Raw genomic sequence first — 20,372 nt, 5'->3', positions numbered from 1 at the left:
AAAGAGTGATTCCTTCATATATATATATTCCACTATACCTGTGGAAGGTGCCACCATCTTTCTGATCACTCAGATTTGCAGCCTCAGAATCACATTTGACCCTTCCTTTCCATTGATCCAATGTCTGACTTGGAATCTTGACTCAGACATTTAATTCCTGTGAGACCCTGCCTCAGTTTCCTTAGCAGTAAAATGGGATTAATGGCACCTACTTCACAGGATTATTATACAGTTCAAGTGAGAGAATGTGTGGGGAAAGTGCCTTGTGAAACTCAAAGTACTACTTAGATGCGAGCTTCCAACATTTTTCCCACCTGCCTCTTCTCTCCCCACACAGCCTCAGTTCAGGCCCTCACAGCCTCACACCTGAGCTCCCCATATCTCCATCTTCCCTGTAGTTGCTAAATTAATATTCTCAAGATGTGAGTTTTTCCTTGTTACCTTCTACCTGCTCAGATATCTTCACTCGCTCCCTATTGCCTTTATGATAACACACAGAGCCTTCAGGCTGGCATTTAAAGCCCCTCCCAGCCTGACTTCTGCCTTCCTTGCCAGTCTTCCTTCCTGTCATTCCTTTTCTTCTTCTCTGTTCTGTGAGCTCAACATGCTGTCTCCCTCCTTTGTGCATGCACAAGTTGATCATTAGCTGCCTGAAATTTGCTTCCTTCTCACCTGCCTCTTAGAACCTCTGTCTTATTCAAGAGTCAGGTTCCACCTACGTGAAGCCATTACCAATCTCTCCAGTTGCTAATGCTCTTGCCTCGTCCACGTCTGCCTTCGTAATAGTTGCTGTTTCTATAGCACTTTTAGGTTTGCAGTGCATTTTTTGGTTATCTCATTTTAGATTGCTTGGAGTCAGGAAGACCTGAATTCAAATCTGGCCCCAGATAATTAACTATCTGTGTGATTCTGGGCAAGTCACTTAGCCTCTATCTGCCTGGATTTCATCTTCTGTACAATTTTGGGATAATAATAGTACCCACCTCCCAGGGTTGTTTTGAGGACCAGATGAGCTGATATGTATAAAGACCCAGGCCAGCACCTGGCACATACATACCAGGTACTTGGTGAATTCTGTTTCCTTCCTTTTCCTCACAGGAGCCACTGGAAGGTAAGTGATCTTAGTATCCCAGTTTTATAGATGAGTAACTAAAGTAGTCCAAGGCTAAGTGACTTGCCTGGGTCATACAAATAGTTAAGTATCTGGGGCCAGATTTGAACCAGGGCTTCCTGATTCTTGTATACATGTTAACACTAATAGTGAAGGTAAGCTCCTTGCAGACCGGGGCTGTTTTGTTTTTTTCTTTGTATGCCCAACCTCATCTGTTTCTTCATTGCATGACCGAGGGGACCCTAGGCTCCTGAAGGCTGTTCAAATTCTGGCAAGTAGCATGTTGAAAAGGCACTAGTGACAGGTGTGTTTCTGGTTGCTGAGAGCTGGGCAGGCCACTCACCTGAGGAGGAGTTCTTTTGCCATGGCAACCTGTGAACTGAAAAATATATCATGGCCCTCAGTTCTGTGCAGCCCCATCCCCCTTCTGCTCTTGGGGGCAGAAAAATCAGGATAAACAATTTGAATCCAGAATCATCAGGTGGGGCACATACCACTGGAGGAAAAGAATCATTTGGGACTTGACCTTCTCACTATAAAGAAAACCAGATGATTAAAGGAGGTTGTACAAAGTGGAAAGATAACTCACAGGTTCTGCTTTTAAAAACCATAAGGATTCAGCAGAGCTGGTTTTATTGTGCATTCAATGATACCAGAAGCATATTCAATTCAGGAAGCATTTATTAAACAGCCGACGCATCCTGGCCACTGTACTCCCCACTGGGGATTCAGGGACAGAAGCACAATATCCCTTTCCTCAAGGAGTCTTCATTCTGCAGCATATGCACAGATGGTACAGAATCTGTACAAGTGAATTTCCAGAGGATAAGCGGTGACAGCCAGGGAAATTCAGAGGCCGGCACCTGAGCAGAAGCTTGAAGTTAGCTGAGGGATTCCAGGAGGGAGAGGTGAACCAGGAGGTATTCCAGGCATGACTTAGCCCAGAGAGGGGAGAAAGAATGTGGTCCATGAGTTGGGCTGTGGAATGTGTGAGGGGGCATAAGTGAAATCAGCTTGGAAAGTTAGGCTGGAGCCAGGTTATGAAGATGCCAAATAGAAGCTTACATTTTATCCTCGAGGCAGTAGGGAGCTTATTGAGAAATAGGAGCAGGCCTGTGTTTTAGGAGCTGCATGGATGATATCACCGAGTGGAGTGACTTGGGCCAAGGAGATTAATTAGGAAGCTATTACATTAGTCCAAGAAAGAGGCTATATAAATGGCTTAAACTAGGGACTAGAGTAGTGTTAGTGATGAGTTTTTGTGAGAAGGTTATCGTGAAAATAATTGGTGTTTTTGCACTGATATATGTATATTTCAGAAGATGAAAAGGTAGAGAAATTCTATGAAGAGTTCAATAAATCCCTCGAAATTACACCAGCATTTGTCTTGACACTTGATGGCTTTAATTCAAAAGTGGGTGTAAGTGAGGATGGCAAAAAAATATATTAGAATATATAAAATTGAAGAAGGAATGATAAAGGACAAAGTGTTGTAGACTTCACAGAAGCCTCACAATCATACATTGGGAATACTTTCTTTGAGAAAAGAATTGAAAGGTACTGGAGCATGAAATATAACAAAAAGAAACTGATAGTATTTTAATATACAGGAATTGATTTGCTACCAATGTGGGCATCATTCCTAAACCAGCTATCTTTATAGTTAGAGCATTGACCTGTTAGTGCAAAGATCAACTAACTCAAAACTAGAGGAATGAGGAAAAGATAAAGATGTGTAACAGTAAGCACCCTATCTGACACATTTAAACAATTTACTGATGATGAAAAGAGGGAAATATTTGTAGAAAAGTATGTTCACATTGATTGTAACAAATTCATTAAAAAGTGCCTAAAAATCACCTGTCAGCAAACACTTGCCAAATAGAGACAACAGCCCAGATCAACACTGGTTTAAAATATAAATTCACTTGTGAAATTTTGTAGAGTATAGTAGAAGAATCTAAGAAGAATTACTTTTATGAAGTAAAAAAAGAGTGGAGGTGAAAACCAGCTTAAAGAAAAATTAAGAGACTCAAGAAAGTCATCCCAAGGGCATTTAAAAATGAATGAAACAGGGGTGGCTAGGTGGTGCAGTGAGTAAAAGCGTTGGCCCCGAAGTCAGGAGGACCCGAGTTTGGTTCTGGCCTCAGACACTTAACATCCACTCAAAATAAGCTAGCTGTGTAACCTTGGGCAAGTTACTTAACCCCAATTGCCCTCCAAAAAAGGCAAAAAAAAAAATTAAAAATGAATGAAACTAGAAGAAAGACAATAAATAAAAAATGGAAAAGATCTGCAGGGACTTTTCTTTTTTGTAGTAAACTTTTCAAAATCAAGGTTAATTGAGCCGCCACTACTGAATTATATTTACAAATGTATATTCCAGATACAGATAGAGGAGGTGTATGCTGGAGGTGAACCAATTGTGAGGGCATTTAGGGATTGATTTTCAAGATGTATAGTGAAAGGGAAGATAAAAGATTGGAAAAAACTCTCAGGACTTATTGCTACTAAAAAAGATTTGTAAGACGCCAGGTCATCCACTGCAGCCCAGGCCGTCACCGCCGGACTTCAGTGACTCTGGGAGAGAGAGTGCAATTCTGCCTCACTTAAAATGTAATTCATGATGAGCCAAGACGTCATCTTGTGATGTCATGGGTCCTCTTTGAAAATGAAGGACGACAGCAACAATTTTAAAAAGTTAGAAGGTTAAAACATCAATAGCTACCAACATATATATGTCCATTTCACATCTTATGGAGAATTTTTATGAAAATGTACCTGTGCGATAATAATTCCCTTCTAAGGGAATTAAAGGGAATAAGCAGAATTTCACAAGTGATATTCTGCAATAGACCACACCTTTACCATCACATAATTGACTGGAAAATGTAAAGTACGGGATTCTACTTCATTTGTTTGTTGTCACTAAAAGCTCTTTTTTACTTGGCAGAGCAGAATTCCACCTTAAATGCTTTCTTCCAACAAAGTGATCCCATCTGTATGTCAGAATTGTACATGCTGCCTTGAAAGGTAAAACAGAGAAGAATCCTTATTCAGTGACCCCCTTTCAGAGCTCAGAGCAGAGAGGCCACCATCAGGATTAGACCACTTTGGGAACATTGCAGGCTTGTTGGTTTTCAGCCTGAACTGTCCTTTAGATCCTGGGATAGCAGAACACTCAGTGCCCCAAGGAAGTAGCAGCAGGACCAGCCCAGATGTTCCTCTCTAGAAGTGCATAGAGCCCCTCCCTAGCATAAAGTCAGAAATCAGGAAGAAAGCCAGAAGAACGAGCCAGCCATGGTGACAGGTACAGTCCAGACACAAATCCAGAAGGAAACTGCTCCATAGCATCTACAGGCAGAGCCTCTGAGAAAAGCACAGCTTGGGCACAAATTCAACTAGAATTCTTGAACGAGGTGAAGTGAGTTTAAAATGATTTTAATATAATAGATTCCCAAGCATACCTTAGGAAAAGGCCAGAGCTGCATAGAAACTTTGAAGTGCAGTCACAGAAGTGGAGAGGAACCCGAAAGGTTAATCAGGAGCGAACAGTCCTAAAGGGATAACAAGGATAAACTGTTTTCATTTTCAGATGGGGAGATAATGCCCGTGTTCTCTCTGGACCTTTAGGGTCATAGAGGAGTCCAGTTAGGGAGCCTGAGTGCTTTCATTAGTACTTAATAACCTTAAAGGAAGATGGGAAATGAAGGAGATGAGAAACATACGACATGGGAAAAGGACAGGAAAGTTAGGAAAAATTTTGTCAGTACAAAGGTGGAAGGGGTCTGGAGGGTAAGCAACATTTGACTTCATTTTTATATGAACTGGTCAGAGGAGGGGCATATACATACATATTTGGGTACAGCAACGTATTTCACTAAACGGGGAAATGGAGGGGGAAAGGAAAAGGGGGAATAAGAGAAGGGTAGGGTACTAAACAAAACAAACTAAAGATGTACAAAAATATTTATAGCACCTCTTTGTGGTGGCAAAGAATTGGAAACTGAGGAGGTGCCCATCTGTTGGGAAACTGAAGCTAGTACAGTTGTTTAGGCAAGAGGTGATGAGGCCTCTGTACCACTAGGGTTCTGACTTTGTGCATGGAGAAGAGATAGGTATGAGCCATGTATGAAGGTAGAAACAGGATTTGACAACAGATTGGATAGATGGGCTGAGGACAAGTGAGTGGTATTATATTGAGTTTTGGGCCTAGTGACTGGGAAGATGATGGTGCTCTCAACAGTAACAGGAAAGCTGGGAAGAGAGGAAAGTTTGAAGGGAAGGAGAACAGAATGGGCTCTATTTGGGGTGTGTTGAGTTTGGTGAGTCAGGGGAGCTCAGGGGAGAGGTTAGGGCCGGATATGTAGATTTGGTAATCCACTAGGTAGAGCTAGATGGCAGCTGATGAAGTCACCAAATTAGTGTAGAGGACAGAGCATTGGTGTGGGTGTGACATGGATGAAGACCCAGCAAAGGAGATTGAGAATCATGGGGGTAAGGGGGAGGTGGGGGAGCCAAGAGAGAACAGAATCAAGAAAACTTAGAGGGACTGTCCATTGTAGGTACTTGTTAAAGTCATGAATGAATTGATTACTCTCTAGGTCTCTGTTGGGACTCGACTACTAGAAGTGTTGATTTCAATATAATTTAAAACCAAAATACTTTGTCTTGTATGGAATTTGTTATAATGGAATTTTGCCTGTAGATTAATTAGTTTTGACAATTAATTTCTATCAGCCTGGGAGTGAAAATCTTGTCAAAAGAAAGGTACTTCAGAAATTAAGCTGATTTTGAATGTGTGAATTGTGTTTAGATGATGTGATCCTGCCAATATATCTCAGTCTCCATATTTGTTTTTACAGAATGAGCAGGCGTTCGAGGAAGTTTTCCAGAATGCCAACTTTCGTTCCTACACATTCAAGATTAGAGTCAAACTAGAGACTTACAATGTAAGTAAACTCATCCGGGAAAGAGAAGAACAAGCACTGGGAAATTACTTTGCTTATTAAAATGAGTCTGGGCTTATTTTCTCTGCATTTGTGCAGACCAAAACATATGGGAAGTTGTGAGGTCATGTGTTTGCTAGAATTTTAAATCTGCCAAAGGCTGACTGCTGGGTGACCTTGGGCAAGTCACTGCACACTTGTGGACCTTTTTCCTTATCTGTAAAATGAAGGCATTGGACTAGATGAACTCGAAGTGCCTTCCAGGGAAAGTCTGTGTTTTTCTGAACTTAGACAAGATGATTTTTTGCTCATTGATTGAAGTGGCTTATAGAGCTGGAAGGGGGAAGCAGGCAGGAATAATATCAATGGGGAGCTTCCCCTTAGGTCCAGTGTCACCATTGCCCAAGGTCATTCCAATCTGGGGAGGAGAGGGGCGGCTTCCTGGATCCTTCACTGACTACTCTGCTCTCTCCCAGGATGAGTCTCGCATCAAGGCCTCTGTAGTAGATGTGAAGCCTGTGGACTACAGAGAATATGGCAAGAGGCTCATCATGAACATCAGGAAGAACTCTGCGGTTCGGCAGATGTGAGGAGAACATTGCCAATTGGGCGGAAGTTTGAAACTGCCCAGGATAAGCCAAGGGCTGCCGTGAAGTTGATCTCTTCTCACCCCCGTGTAACAATTAAGCTTTAGCTGCACAGGGCAGAGCTGCCCTTTATGGTGGACTAAGCAATTCCCTTTGTTGGTGAGCCCTGGAATCCCTTGGTAGGTAAAGACACATGTGCACAGATCTCGTGACCCTTAAATGTCAGACCTCGGGGGCCAGTTCGGACAGTGTTGTACCAGTTGTCACTGCCATTAGCTCCAGGCGTTTATTGCTTTTATTAAGATGTCATTATCTTTAGGCTGGAGTCCTGTTTAAAGTAATTAGCCCTAAATCTGCAGACAGCCAAATAAATGGTATATCCGAGGTTTCATTTCTCCAGTTGGTGATATGTCTGGAACTTTCTGGGGAAGAAATTGCAAAAGCAGTGCTACTAAGCAGTCTGAGAAAGACCTGAGTGTTCTCACAAGTGTTTACTCCTAGAATTCAAAGGCTTCCTCCTCCTGGAGGTGCCACGGCGCTGTTAATGCCTGGAATGGCAAGACGGTAGAATTATTAATCAAAGACGTATCTCTTCTATCTGAAGAATATCCTTGCTTCAGGGTTTAATAGACTGAGTCAGATGGGTCTGATATTAATCAAAATTGTCTCTTCTGAGGAAGGCTGATAAGCATTGACTCACTGTCCCCTAGGGAAATCTAGGCAACTACAAAGCATTGCTTGAGTTTTCACTTCAATTAACATCACGTTTTGAATTGATGATTGTACACGTTTCCTACCTGTATATATTTCTTGCATTTGTATGTTTCACTTCTTCAATTTTGGTTGAAGCTGTGTTTTAAATAAGGAGAGAATTATAAAGAAGGAGGAGGGGGAATGCTCTGTTTCTATTGCTTTGTTTCAATAAATAGTAAATTTAGATCTCTGTGAATCCTACTTTCTTTGAACTCAAAAGGGTTCTTCTACTTACTGGAAAGCAATTAATTAGCCTTCATAATAAATGTTCACTTGGGGGAGATGTTAACTTATTACCAACTCTAAGATTAGACTGAGGCATAGAGATCTCTATTCCTGATGTTTGCAGCCCTGAAATGCATCTTTAAAAGAAAAAAATATGTTTTGTGCCCAAGAATGCTGATGATCTGGCACTTTGGGGATTTTATTGACGTTTACACAGCAGTCTAAAACCAACCAGGCTTTGAGATTTGTACAGACAGTGAGCTAGTATAGAAAACAGTAATTATGCTACTGGGCTTTTCAAGCAGCAGAGCATGCTTGCTCTGTGTGCTTCTAATCACATTAATTATGCGTCCGTTGGCTGCAGCTCACAGCTTGTCTGTGGCTGCACATCTCTCCGGCTAGCGAAGCAGTATTGCAGACCCACTGCAGCCCCTTGAACTAGATTTTCATTTAGGGAAATGTCGTATGAGAGGCTCTTTCTGGAGCCTCTGCACAGGTTCTGTGGCTTCCTTTGCTTTCTTCTTTGTTTTCAGGGCCTACAAGCCTTAGGCCAGTGAATTCTGCTTCTGAGAAAGGCCTTGAGGGGCATTTTGTTTCAGGACCCTTAAATGCATGGCCAGATCCGAAGAAAGAGAAGTCCAACTGCCTTGTCTGTAAAGGTGGGGACAGAGTTGCACTGGCTTCTATTGCTGAGGCTTCCAGATTTTTTGAAGAAGAGCTTGTTCCTCCTGACCTTGCTTATAAAGCATCAACTAGAAAATTACAGTCTTCAGCACCTTTCTGGATTGACAAATTGTGGCTTAGAAGCGATGATCTATCTTTCCATCCGGTAACTAGTCGTTCATACTTGCTCCTCCCTGCCTCTGTCCCCCTTTCTCCTCCACATCCTTGTGGAGGAGAAAGGCTCTGCTCCCCAGGTGTTTGTGTGATGGGTTCCTGAGCATTGTGCCAGGCTTGTATCCTCGAGTCCCTGGCCAAGGATGGCCTATTACTGCACCATGTGACCAGGCCGGTGGTTCCTGTGTTGTGCTTTGGGAAGGCATTCTTGCAAGAGACTTCCTCCAGGGAGGATTTTTAACAGATTTCCCTACTGGAAATCAGATCACCAATGGAGAAACATCAGAAACTGGCTCCACCAGTTTGCTTTTAAGAGCTTAAAGTCCCTGAGGATTTCCTAAATAGATTCTGGCCCACAGTCCTTATAATTCTCTTGGCTTTAGTCTAGCTCAAAGGGCTGTTCCTGTTCTATCTCACATCTTTCACTTATAGATCAGTGTCTCTATCACGTCTACCATGACATCAGTGTTAAGCAATTAGGAAAAAAATCTAATCATTTTGCCTTTATTTTAAATGGTTCTTGAATTCCCTTCAGTATCATTGTGAGTGGTAGGGGAAAAAAACCAAAAGTGTAATAATCTGATTTCTGTCTATATTCCCAGTGTTTTATGCTTTCCATTAAGCCTTGCTTGTCTCTGGTGTGTTGTGCTGACTTTTTGAACCGCAGGGTCAAAAATCCCTCGCCTTGTTTTCTGAGTGGCCTGTCTTTGAAAAGAATAAATATTATCGATCGTGGTATTTAATACACTAATGAAACCCATGGTTATTGACTACGTAATTAATATACTGTCTGAAAGTGAAATTTGGCAGCACACTATAGAAAGGTTATATTGACTTGCATTTCTTTGGCAATATGCCTTCTGGGTTTATTTATAGAAAATGAAACAGGTTGCTCCTCAGGTAGCAATTCAGTCCTTCCCTCTTTCCTCCTTTTCACTTGTTAGAAAGCTTTCCCCTCTACCGTGCTTTCCTCTTAATGGGAGAATTTCATCTTTTTTTTTTTTAGTCGCTTTTCTATCAAGTTTTGTTGATAGAACTCTTAGTTTCATGACCTACTCTGCTGATAATTTTCTGGCTTTTAGAAAAAGCTCTGAGCTCTTCTGAAGGAGCATTCTGTTTAGGTGGTGGTTCTAGTCATCAATCTCCAATGAAGAAAACTTTGTCCAAGAGAATCCATTTCACTTGACTTATTAATTAAACTGATGCAAGATTTTGGTAATGTCAAAGACAAAAAACAACCAGTTTGAAGAGGTATCCTTTCAAACCACTCTAGGAAAAAGGCAATTTCTCAGTCTCTTTTGACAGAATTGTTCATATGGTGGAGTGTTGTGATGATAGACACACATCTATCTTACCGCTGGGCTCTTTTTTTGTTCTTATGTTTCTTCAAGTCACTCTCAGATTTGGCCATGCACCATCGTGGGGCTGGTTGGCTGTCCATGATCCAGGGCGGGGGTGGGGAACCTTAGCCTCGAGGCCACATGTGGTCCTCTAGGTCCTCAGGTGTGGCTCTCTAGGTACCCAAGTGTAGCCCTTTCACTGAATCCAATTCACAGAACAGATCCCCTCAATAAAAGGATTTGTTCTGTGAAGTTTGTACTCAGTCAAAAGGACCTAGAGAGCTACATGTGGCCTCGAGCCCACAGGTTCCCCACCCCGGATCCAGGGCTTAACTCTGAGGTTAGGGAACAGTATCAGAGCTTCTGTTTTATGCTCATGTGGATAGAGTTGGTCTTTCAGGAAGAGTTTGTGGATTTGAATTTGTTGGTTTTGCCTGAAGTTGGTCAGAGGCCCCAGTAATTTTCAGTCTTTTTCTTGTCTCCTCCTGTAGGCAGCCCTTTTCTTTTTGGCCCACGTTAGTTTTTAGAGAGACCAAATCTGGAGTCAGGTTTATCACCTGTTGTCCTAAGCTGCTAATTCTTGCCATACTTCCCTCGCTGACCATCATTTCGCGGTATGTTTTGTCTCTCTTCATTTCCTCCAGGTTTTCTTGTAGCCCTTGTCAGGACATTCTTTTCTCCAAGACCCTCCTTGTCCTTGAACTTGTGGCATGACGCTGTTCTAGGTTTACCTTTTAGGCTTCTCTCAGTCTGTAGTCTTTTTTTGTTGCATTCCAGCCTCAGTTTCTGATTGGATCTTTATGTTCACTCTCATTGGAGCCCCTCTCTTGGATGGTGTAACCAGGTCCTGTTTGGTCTTAGATGTGGTGACAGAGACTAGTTCCCACTTCCTTCAGGAATTCCTGCTTTTAGCCTAGTTTCCAAGTGACTTAACTTAGATCTTGGCATCTTCCCCTTTTTGATTTCTTTCTCCTTCTTTCCCTGCCTTGAATATAGGGGTGGTTCCCTCCTTTCCTGTGACCCTGAGAAGCCAATCATAGGCCTCTTGTGAGGTCCCAGGTGTTTTGCTGACCCGGCTCTTTCTTCTGCCCTGGGAACTGGGCTCAGTCTGTTCCTGCTATGGCTGGGGCTGAGGTTTCCTGGGCTGTGGTTGGGTGCCAGATCAGGCAGGGGCTGCCGAGGCCCTAGTCTAGCATGCTCTCCTGCCATGGCTCCTATCATCTCTAATGAAAGCTTATGTCGGTCAAATGGCCTGTCACCTTAGGATAACTCATTGTATACAGTGCTTTCTATAGAGCGTCTTATCCAGTCTTCTCAATAAACCTGTGAGGTAGGTCATCCTGATTTGTGCTTATTTCACAGATGAGAAAACTGAGGCCCAGGGAGGCTATAGGACTGACCTACAGTTAGTTATATATGGGGCGAACCTTAATCCCAGCTCTCTTGGCTCTAAGACTTGGCCTCCTTTGCCTGTCCCATGCTGGCTCCCTTCCTTCTGGTTATTGAGTTTGGTCCTTAAGATGTCAGCTTGGTGAGTTAATCAGAAAGTATGCAGTCAAATCACTTGACAAGTATTTGTTCCTACTTGTTCATTAGGATGTTCATAAAACTTGGTTAGGTCGTGTGGAGGATATGAGAAAGCCTTGTTGTATTGTTCCAAGTATAGGCTGTGCCCCTGAAGGGAAATCCCTTTAAAAGGAAAAATGATAGATATGTTCTACCCTGAAAAAGAATTAGGCTCAATTTTCATGTACGCAAATAAAAACCTACTTGAGGGAGGAACCTGTTAATTTTTTTCTAAAAGTAAATATTTTCTTGAACAAGCCTGTATTGAGCACGTATCTGTGTACTTATCACCAAGGAGAATGTTATAACTGCAGAGAAGAATTTTGAAGAATCCTAGATGGAGAAGAATTCTCTCCCCTGGAAACAGTCCCAGAGATCATTGAGTCCAATCTCCTTATGTTACTTACAAGGAAACTGAGCCCCAGGATGGTAAAGTGAACTTGTCTAAGGCCATAGAAATGGAAGTGTCTGAAGTTAGATTTGAACCCAGGTTCTCTGACTCCAAGGCCAGGGTTCTTTCCAGTGTACTACATGGAATAGAAAGGGTTCTGTCTCCCTAGAGCCTAGTCCTCTATACCTGCACAGATCAGAGGGACAAAGCCCTGTAAGAAACCTGAGGTGAGAAGGGTCATTTTGAGCAGGGTTGATTGAGGGAGCCACCATGGACCAGGGACTCGTGCCTGGTCTTGAAGAAAGAGGATTTCAGCAAATGGCCATAAGGGAGTGAGTGCATTCCCAGCCTGGGGAGTGACTGATGCGAGAACAAGGCAAGATCAGGAAACAGTCCCATTTGGGTTGGAATACAGAATTTTTCAAAAGGAAGTAGAACAGAATGCAACTGGAAAAACTGGTGGGAGACAGACTGGAGTGGCTTGAGGGCCAGGCTGAGGACTTCGATTTATCTTCTAGGTAATGAGAAGTCCCTGAAAGGTTTTGAGCCCAGCAGTGACATGACCAGGCCTGTGCATTTGGAAGGTTATTTTGACATCAGTATGAAGGATGGATTATAGCCGGGAGAAGACTAAGGCAGGAGTGCCAGTTAGAAGACTATTACAGATAGTCCAGCTGAGCAGTGACAAACAGGGACAGTGGCAGTAGAAACAGAGATGGGGAGATGGACATGAGATTATTGCCAAGGTAGAATCATTGAGTACCACAGGGATTTGGGGAAAAAGAAGAGTCAGAAATCACTTGTCAACATTTATTATCTGCATAGAGGTGATTGTTGAAACCTTGGGAGCTGACGAGTTTACCAAATAAAACAGTATAGAGGCAGAAGAGAAGAGGGCCCAGGACAGGGCCATGAGGGACTCCCAGGATTAGCAGGCATGAGGAGGAGACAGAAAAGGAGTGATCTGGCAGGAGGAGAACCAGGAGAGCAGCGTCTCCAGCTCAAAGACTGCAGAGGGTTGAGGAGAAGACAAATTGAGAAGAGCCCATTGGATTTGGTGATTAAGATTGTTAGTAAACTTAAAGGTCATGAGGTTGGGGGGCTGTCAGTAAAGTTGGGAGAGGGAAAAGTGTGGAAAAGAGAAGCTGAGTTTTTGATAGACAAAGTTTGAGGTGCCAGGGGACATAAAAACGGAGCTGGCCAGGCATCCCGCCTTGTCTTCTCGGTGATTTTCTTGCCTTGAGTCTCTCCATTCTCCCCTCAGGCCTCCAGCCAGCTGCCAAACTAATCTTTTTTTTTTTTTAATTAAATTATTTATTTTTAGTTTTCAGTGTTCACTTCCATAAGTTTTACATTTTCTCCCTCTCCCTCCCCAAGATGGCTTGGAATCTGATATGGGCTCTATACATACATTCCTATTAAACACATTTTCACATTAGTCATATTGCACAGAAGAATTATAATGAATGGGAAAAGCCATGAGAAAAAAACCCAAAATAAAACAAAAAAGAAAATAGTTGCTTCGTTTTGCATTCCAAGTCCATAGTTCTTTCTCTGGATGTGGCTGGCATTTTCCATCCTGTGTCCTTTGGAATCCAACTGATCTTCGCAAAGCACAGATGGGACCATAGCTCCCCTCTGCTCAAGAAGCCAAGGAATGTGGTTCTCTGTTGAAGCCCCTTCTAATTCTGAAAGCCCTACCCAACCTGTCCCCAGACCACCCTCCTCTACCCTCCCTTCTGCACTCTGCAGTCCAGCTATATGGCTGCCTTCTCTTTATTCCTCACTTACAACCCCCATCTCCTGCCTCCATGCCTTTGCCCTGGCAGTCCCAGCCTCCCCCACCTGGAATGCCCTCTCTCCTTAGCTACCTTTCTTCCTTTAAGAGGCAGCTCAGACACAACCTTCCTCACCCTCCTCTCCAAATTACCTTATATTGAGCTACTTTGTATTATTTTTGCTGTATCTTTTTACACGTGAAGATCTTTTGTCTGATCAGAACATAAGGGCCTTGTGAGTAGAATCAGATTATTTGTACTTGTATCCAGGGTCACACAGCCAGCATTGATGTTGGAAGCAGTACTTGAACCTGGGGCTTCCTGGCTTTGAGGCCAGCTGTTCATGCTCTCCCCTGTGCTTTGGGAAGAAAGGGAATCCCTAAGGAACTAATTGTAGAGCAAGAAAAGAGATAGGAGATGATCCTCATTTTAACAAGTTACCAAACTAGTAAATGAGAGGAATGCTGTAAATAATAGTTTACCTAGGTTTTAGCCAAGGTTTTGGCAAAGTTCCTCATTTATTTATGTTTTTGAGACAGTTGGGATTAAGTGACTTACCCAGGGTCACAAAGCTAGTAAGTATCTGAGGCTGGATTTGAACTCAGGTTCTCCTGATTTCAGGGCCAGTGCTCTATCCACTGTGCCGCCTAGCTGCCCCTCTCATCTCATTCTTGTAGAGAAGATTGAGAGCAGTGGACTAGACTATAGCAGTAATCAGCTGGATTCAGCAGTGGTTGGATAATGGCACTGGAAGACTATGTGTTAATAATGGTTTGATGTCATTGTGGTGTGAGGTGTCCCAGGGATCCTCTGGGCCCTGTGTTGATCATGGTCCTTATCAATAAATTTGATGAAAGCTCGTAGAAGGCATGTTCATCCAATGGCCGTGACAGGAGGGTTAGGATCCAAAAAGATCGGGGCTGAGTCTCTTAAGATGGGATTCAATTAAGATAGTCTTTTTAGTTCAGTATCATAAGTACAGTCTATGGGGGGGGGTAATGGTTAAACAGCAATTCCGAGGAAAATCTGGGGGCCTGAGTGATGGCGGGTTCAGCAGGAGACATCAGTGTCGGGGGCTGCATAGGGAGGCAGGAAGCGATGGTCTCAGTGTCCTCAGACTCATCTGGAGGATTGGGTCCAGTTCTGGGCCTCTGTTTAAGAAGGACGCTGATACTGGGGCGGCTAGGTGGCACAGTGAATAGAGCACCAGCCCTGGAGTCAGGAGGACTCGAGTTCAAATCTGGTCTCAGACACAACACAAAAACTAATCATGTGACCTTGGGCAAGATCTGGACGTGTTCAGGCCGGAGAAGAGATGGGGAGTAGGGGATGGACAGGAGAGCAGTTTTCGGAGACATGAAGGGTTGTCATACAGAGGAGATAGCAGAGTTGTTCTATGGCAGAACCAGGAACTGTGAGTGGAAAGTGCAAAGCAAGATGGGCTGCCTTGAGAAGCGATGGCCTCCCCCTCCTTGGAAGCTTTTCATGGACGACCATTTGTCAGGCAGGCAATGGTGAGGAGTGTGTGGAATCTTTACTAGCTACTGAATATATGAATGTAGAACTGTGGGTTATAGGAAACAACCCACCCTTAGGATGTAGGAAGAGAAGCCGTATTAGCAAAAGATACCGAGAAGGCAGTCAGGTAAGGTAAGAGTGTGTTATCGGAGCTGAGCACAGGAATGACAACAAGGAGGGGGTGGCCAGAGCTTTGATGTATATGCTTACATGTGTATATCTGGGGGCGGTCAAACCAAGAAAAGGCCATTGTGTTTGGCAACGGAGTCACCTCGCAACAATTTTAATAGATTGGTGAAGTCCAGATTTCCGTGTTTTGAGGAGACAGTGGAAGAAGGAGGGCGCAGCAAACAAACTACTCTTCCTAGATACTAGTGAAAAACTAAAAAAATTGAGGGTAAGAACTTGAGTGGAATTAAGGTCAGGGGAAGGACTGTGCACGCATGTGAGTTTCCCCAAACATGGGTCAGCCACCATAGCATATTTAGAGGTGGAGAGGAAGGATCCGTTAGGACCAAAGTAGCTGCCAGTAATCTGACTCAACCCCCTCATTTTAGAGGTGAGAAAACTGGGGCCACGAGGTGGGTCCTCTGATGCCAGTCTTGAGTTCTTTCCAGTCTACAGTAGAAGAAGGAGCAAGGTGCTGGAAGAAATGGGAAGGGCACAGGTGAAGAGAAGGGTTATTACCTGAGGCCAGAGCAAAGGCCCACCGAGGATGAGCAGATGCTGAAGGGGTGGGAGAAGCCCATTCATGGCTTCTCAGTTAAGGGAGAGGCTTGTGGTCATCTGTTTCACTCGGAGGCAGGGGTGGTTTGGGGGAGCTTAGGAAAGAAAAGGCTTTGGTCTGGTTGCTGCTGGGCATGTGATAAGGAGTCAGAGATGAAGTAAAGGGCTCCTTTGCATCAGCCAGAGGCCTGTTACGTCAGAGAGCCTGATTTTATAGTGACCCCAGCACGCTTCATGACTTCCCAGTCCTCCAGGCGGAATGGAGAAGGCGCTAGGTAGGGACCCAGCGTTGGGGCTTGGCAGGCCAGGAACAACAGAAAGACAGGGGAGCATGGGGTTCGTGGGCAGCAGTGTCTTTGTTGTAACATCTCCCCCATGAAGTCCAAAGTGAAGGCAAGGGAGAGGATCAAGAACAGGATAGGAAAAAGGGAGGGATTGAGGGGGCCCAAAGGTTGTGGTGAACAGATTCATCATCGCTAACATCATCGATCACTGCCAGGCATTATACTAATAAGCACTGTACAATTATTTCATTTCGTCCTCACAACAACCCTGACAGGTAGGGGCTGTTATCCCCATTTTACAGATGAAGTAACTGAGACAAACAGTGACCTGGCCAGAATCACACAGCTAGTAAGTATCTGAGGCTGGATTTGAACTCAGGTCTTCCTGACCACAGGTCCGGTGCTCTATCCACTCTGCCACCCTGCTGAGATGATGGGAAAGATGGAAAAACAGGGGTTGTGATCAGAGTGGAAATTCAGGATCTTGGAGGTAGAGCAGGTATGAGTGCTGGTGTTGGACTACCCCTGGGGGGGATCACTGTGGAATGGAAATTGAGAGAGTGGATAAGCCGGCCCATGCCAGGATGTGTGGCTCCTCATTCTGAATTTTGAAGGCATCAGCGATAATGGCGTCATTTGGGATGTGGTGACTCAGCCAGGTGCTTACGACGTGTAAGAAGTTGGGAAAATGTGCTGGAGGCTGGCCAATGGGACATTTGGAAAACAAACCACAAGTCTGGTCCACAAAGATTTTGGTATCGGTGACGTGACCAGATGGCTTGAATTCGCAACAGTGGTTGAATGGTGGTGGCAAAGGAAAGGGCTGGAAGTGGCTGTGAGTTGGAGGGCATGAGAGGAGAGCCTGCCAGCCTTGGAGAGGGAATGCCAGGTTCTAGTTAGTTCTGGGACACAGAGGGATCATAAAAGGTAGGAATCGGGTGGGAGAGAAAGTTTGTGAACAGCAGAACAAAGATTTCAGAAGGCCCAGTGAAAGGGTGAGCAGAGGGGGAGGATAGGACCAAGCTGGATGATGTGAGATGTACCAGGAGAAGTTTGTAGGAGCTGCAAGGGCAGAGCAGTTTATTTCACTTTTGTAAAAGTCAGGTCCCCCTCCCTGTTTGAAAATTTGTTTTAATTCCCCCAGATCTGCCTTCTCACCTTCCCCTGATCCCCAGTTGAGATCAGGAGAAGAAAAAAACACATCCTATTACAATCGCGTATCAAAACAAGTGTTCACATTGGCTATCGATATCCAAAAACAAAAACCTAAACCTTGTCTCATTCTGCATTCTGAGACTTTCCCCTCTGTGTCAGGTGTCTAGCGTATTTCATGCTTAGGTCTCTGGAATTGTGGTTGGTCATCACTCTGATAAATGTTCAGCACATTAGGATTTTGTTACATTTACATGCCGTTGGATGCCCATCCTTTGCTCTCTCAAAAAAAAGCTATAAATATTTTTGTATATTTAGTGTTTGTTTTACTTAGAACTGATTCCTCCCTTAATCCACCCCTCCCCCTGATTCCCTTCCCCTCTTCTCACTTTTCCTTTTTATTTTCCTGCTGAGTGAAATTTATTTCTATACCCACCTTGTGTGTGTGTATGTATTCTTCCTTCTTAGAGGTTCAAGTATCATCCACTCTTCCTACCCCCTTCTCCTTGTTAATATAAATGTTTACTCGTGCACCCCCATTATGTGGGATACTTTCCCCATTCCTTGTAGTATATTCCTCTTCCCCTTTTCATTCTTTTCTTTTTTGGGGGGAGGGAGGAAGGCAAGGCAATTGGAGTTAAGTGACTTGCCCAAGGTCACACAGCTAGCAAGAGTGTTAAGTATCTGAAGCTGGATTTGAACTCAGGTCCTCCTGACTTTAAAAGGATCAGTGCTCAACTCACTTCCACACCTAGCTGCCCCCCATTGTTTTCTTAAGATCATCAAGACCTAACAAAACCACTCCCAGTCTTTGTCTGATTGGATTATTCTCTCTTTGATCTTTGATGATGATGATGATGATGATGATGGGTTCAGAGGGCACACTCTGTGTCATTTCCCCCTATTGGAATGAAGGCAGTTTATCTTTGTTTAATCCTTTATCGTTGTTCATTTGTGTTAACTTTTTATGCTTCTCTTCCCATCTGTGTTTGAACTTTTAAGTTGGGTTTTTTTTTTTTTGGCCTTTTGGAGGGCAATTGGGGTTAAGTAACTTGCCCAAGGTTACAGGGCTAGTTTTTTTGTGTGTGTGTGGGTGTTAAGTGTCTGAGGCCTGAACCGAATTCGGTCCCCCTGACTCCAGGGCCAGCGCTTTACTCACTGCGCCACCTAGCTGCCCGAACTTCTAAGTTTCTAAGCAGCTCTGGTCTTTTCATCAGGAATTCTTGGAAGCTCTTTTCTTCATTAAAGATCTATTTTGTCCCCTGTAGGATTACACTCAGTTTTGCTTATTCTTGGCTATAAGTCCTTATCTGTTGCCTTCTGGAGTATCATGTTCCAAGTTCTCTGCCCCTTTATAGTGATGGCTGCTGAATCATGGGTGATCCAGATGGTGGCTCCCCAGGTCTTGAATTTTCTTTTTGACTGCTTGAAGTATTTTTAATTTGATCTGGATTGTGGCTACGATTTTCCTAGGAGTTTTCATTTTGGAGTTTCTTTCAGGATGGGATGGTGAATTCTTTCTGTTTCTACTTTGCCTTCTTGTTCTAAGAGATCTGGGTAGTTTTCTTTTAAGATTTCTTGAAATAGGATGTCTAGGCTCTTTTTTTGGTCATGGCTTTGAGGCAGTCCAGTGATTCTTAAATTATCATTCCTCAATCTGTTTTCCAGGTCACTTGTTTTTGCTAAGATAGACTTTACATTTTCTTCCCTTTTTTTCCCAGCCTTTTAACTTAATTTTAATATTTCTTGTTGCCTTATGAAGTCTTTGACTTCCATTAGGTCCATTTGAATTATCAGGGAGTTTATTGCTTGGGCAAGGTTTTGAACATCTCATGCCAAGTTCCTTTTCTAGTTCTTTCTTCCATAGCTCTCATTTTTTTCCCCAGATTTTTCCTCAAGTTCTCATTCCATTTATAAAACTATTTTAAAATTCTTGCTTAAATTCTCTTCCAGGAATTCTAATTGAGTTTGTGCCCAAGCTGTGTTTTTCTCTGAGGCTTTGTTTATAGATGTTTTGGAGTCATTCTCCTCTTTTGCATTTGTGTCTTGAGTGTCCCTGCCACCAAGATAATTCATTATAGTGTGACCCTTTTTTGTTTGCCCATTCTTCCGTCATACTTCCTGACTTCAGATTCAGTGCTAGGGTCGAGCCCTTCAGCACTTCTGGAGGTAAGGTCTGAGCTGGTCCTGTTGCTGCTTTCTTGGGGGTATTGAGTGTTGTGTTATTTAGGGATCTCAGGGATGGGCTGAGGACTTGCAAGCTTTCAGTGCTCCCTATGGGTCTGATCCAGGCAAAGTCTGATTGCTGCCCGCCAGGTCTGGGCGCTGCAAGTTTGGGTCTGTACGAGTGTAGACTTCTACTAGACTCCCACCCCTCTTAGCCAGCTAGAAAGCTCTGTTTTGTTCAAAGTGGCAGAATCGCCAGCTCCCCTTCAGCCTGGGTTTCCTGCTTTGCTTATTCCTGGGCTAGACGCTGTAAGTGTGATGCTGCTGCTGCCGCCGCCGTCACCCCTTTCTGATCTTGCTCATATGTGGGTCCCCTTCTAGCTCTGTCCTGAATCTGTGACCCAGGATTGAGTGATTGGTGATGCAGCTGCCGGTTGGCACCTGTCTCCATGGCAGAGCCCTGCTGTGGGTCTAGTCTGGGCCTTCCTCCTGTGTCTCCCTGGCATGCTAGAGCACTTTGTGCTTGCCCCAGTGTCTGCTGACCTAGTCCAGACAAAAACCACTCTGCCGTTTTCTGGATTTCTCCATCTCCAGGCTTTGGTCTGGTGTGTGGATGGGAGCTCAGTCATACCATATGCCTCCTACTCTGCTGTCTTTATCAGGGCCCACTTTGGTTTTTCTAGCTGTATCCACCACGTCCCTGATGCCGCCACCCCAAGAGTATGCCATCCAGATTATATATAAGAAATGTTCCAAAAGCATGTCTGGAGTGGAACTCATCTCCTCCCGGGCCTTCTCCAACCTTAGAGTTACCCTCGGCTTTCCCCTCTCCTTCACCCCTGATATCCAGTCACTTGCCAAGTCTTGTCAGCTCTGCCTCCACAGTATGGCACCCTCGTTCAGGCCTTCATCCCCTCTTGCTTGGACTATCACAACAGCCTCCTAATTAGATGTTCAGCTTCTTGTCTCACCCCTCTTAATCTGTCCTT

The 20,372-nt window shown here is 43.9% G+C and overlaps 1 protein-coding gene across 1 annotated transcript in view; it reads left to right on the top strand.

Annotated features, from left to right (window-relative positions):
- The window catches only part of RPA1 (replication protein A1), a 59,889-nt gene extending 52,303 nt beyond the window's left edge, over positions 1–7,586 (top strand). Inside the window, exons 16-17 of the mRNA XM_069089658.1 lie at positions 5,977–6,063; positions 6,537–7,586. Coding sequence (XP_068945759.1) covers positions 5,977–6,063; positions 6,537–6,650 — 201 coding nt within the window. The 3' untranslated portion in view covers positions 6,651–7,586. The remainder of the gene's footprint in view (positions 1–5,976; positions 6,064–6,536) is intronic.
- Positions 7,587–20,372: the final 12,786 nt, after the last annotated feature.

This window comes from Petaurus breviceps, unplaced genomic scaffold (genome assembly GCF_028583685.1).
Source record: "Petaurus breviceps papuanus isolate PSGF00001 unplaced genomic scaffold, PetGlider_PUasm1.0 186, whole genome shotgun sequence".
Lineage (NCBI taxonomy): Eukaryota > Metazoa > Chordata > Mammalia > Diprotodontia > Petauridae > Petaurus > Petaurus breviceps.
This window is presented reverse-complemented; position numbering and strand designations above follow the sequence as displayed.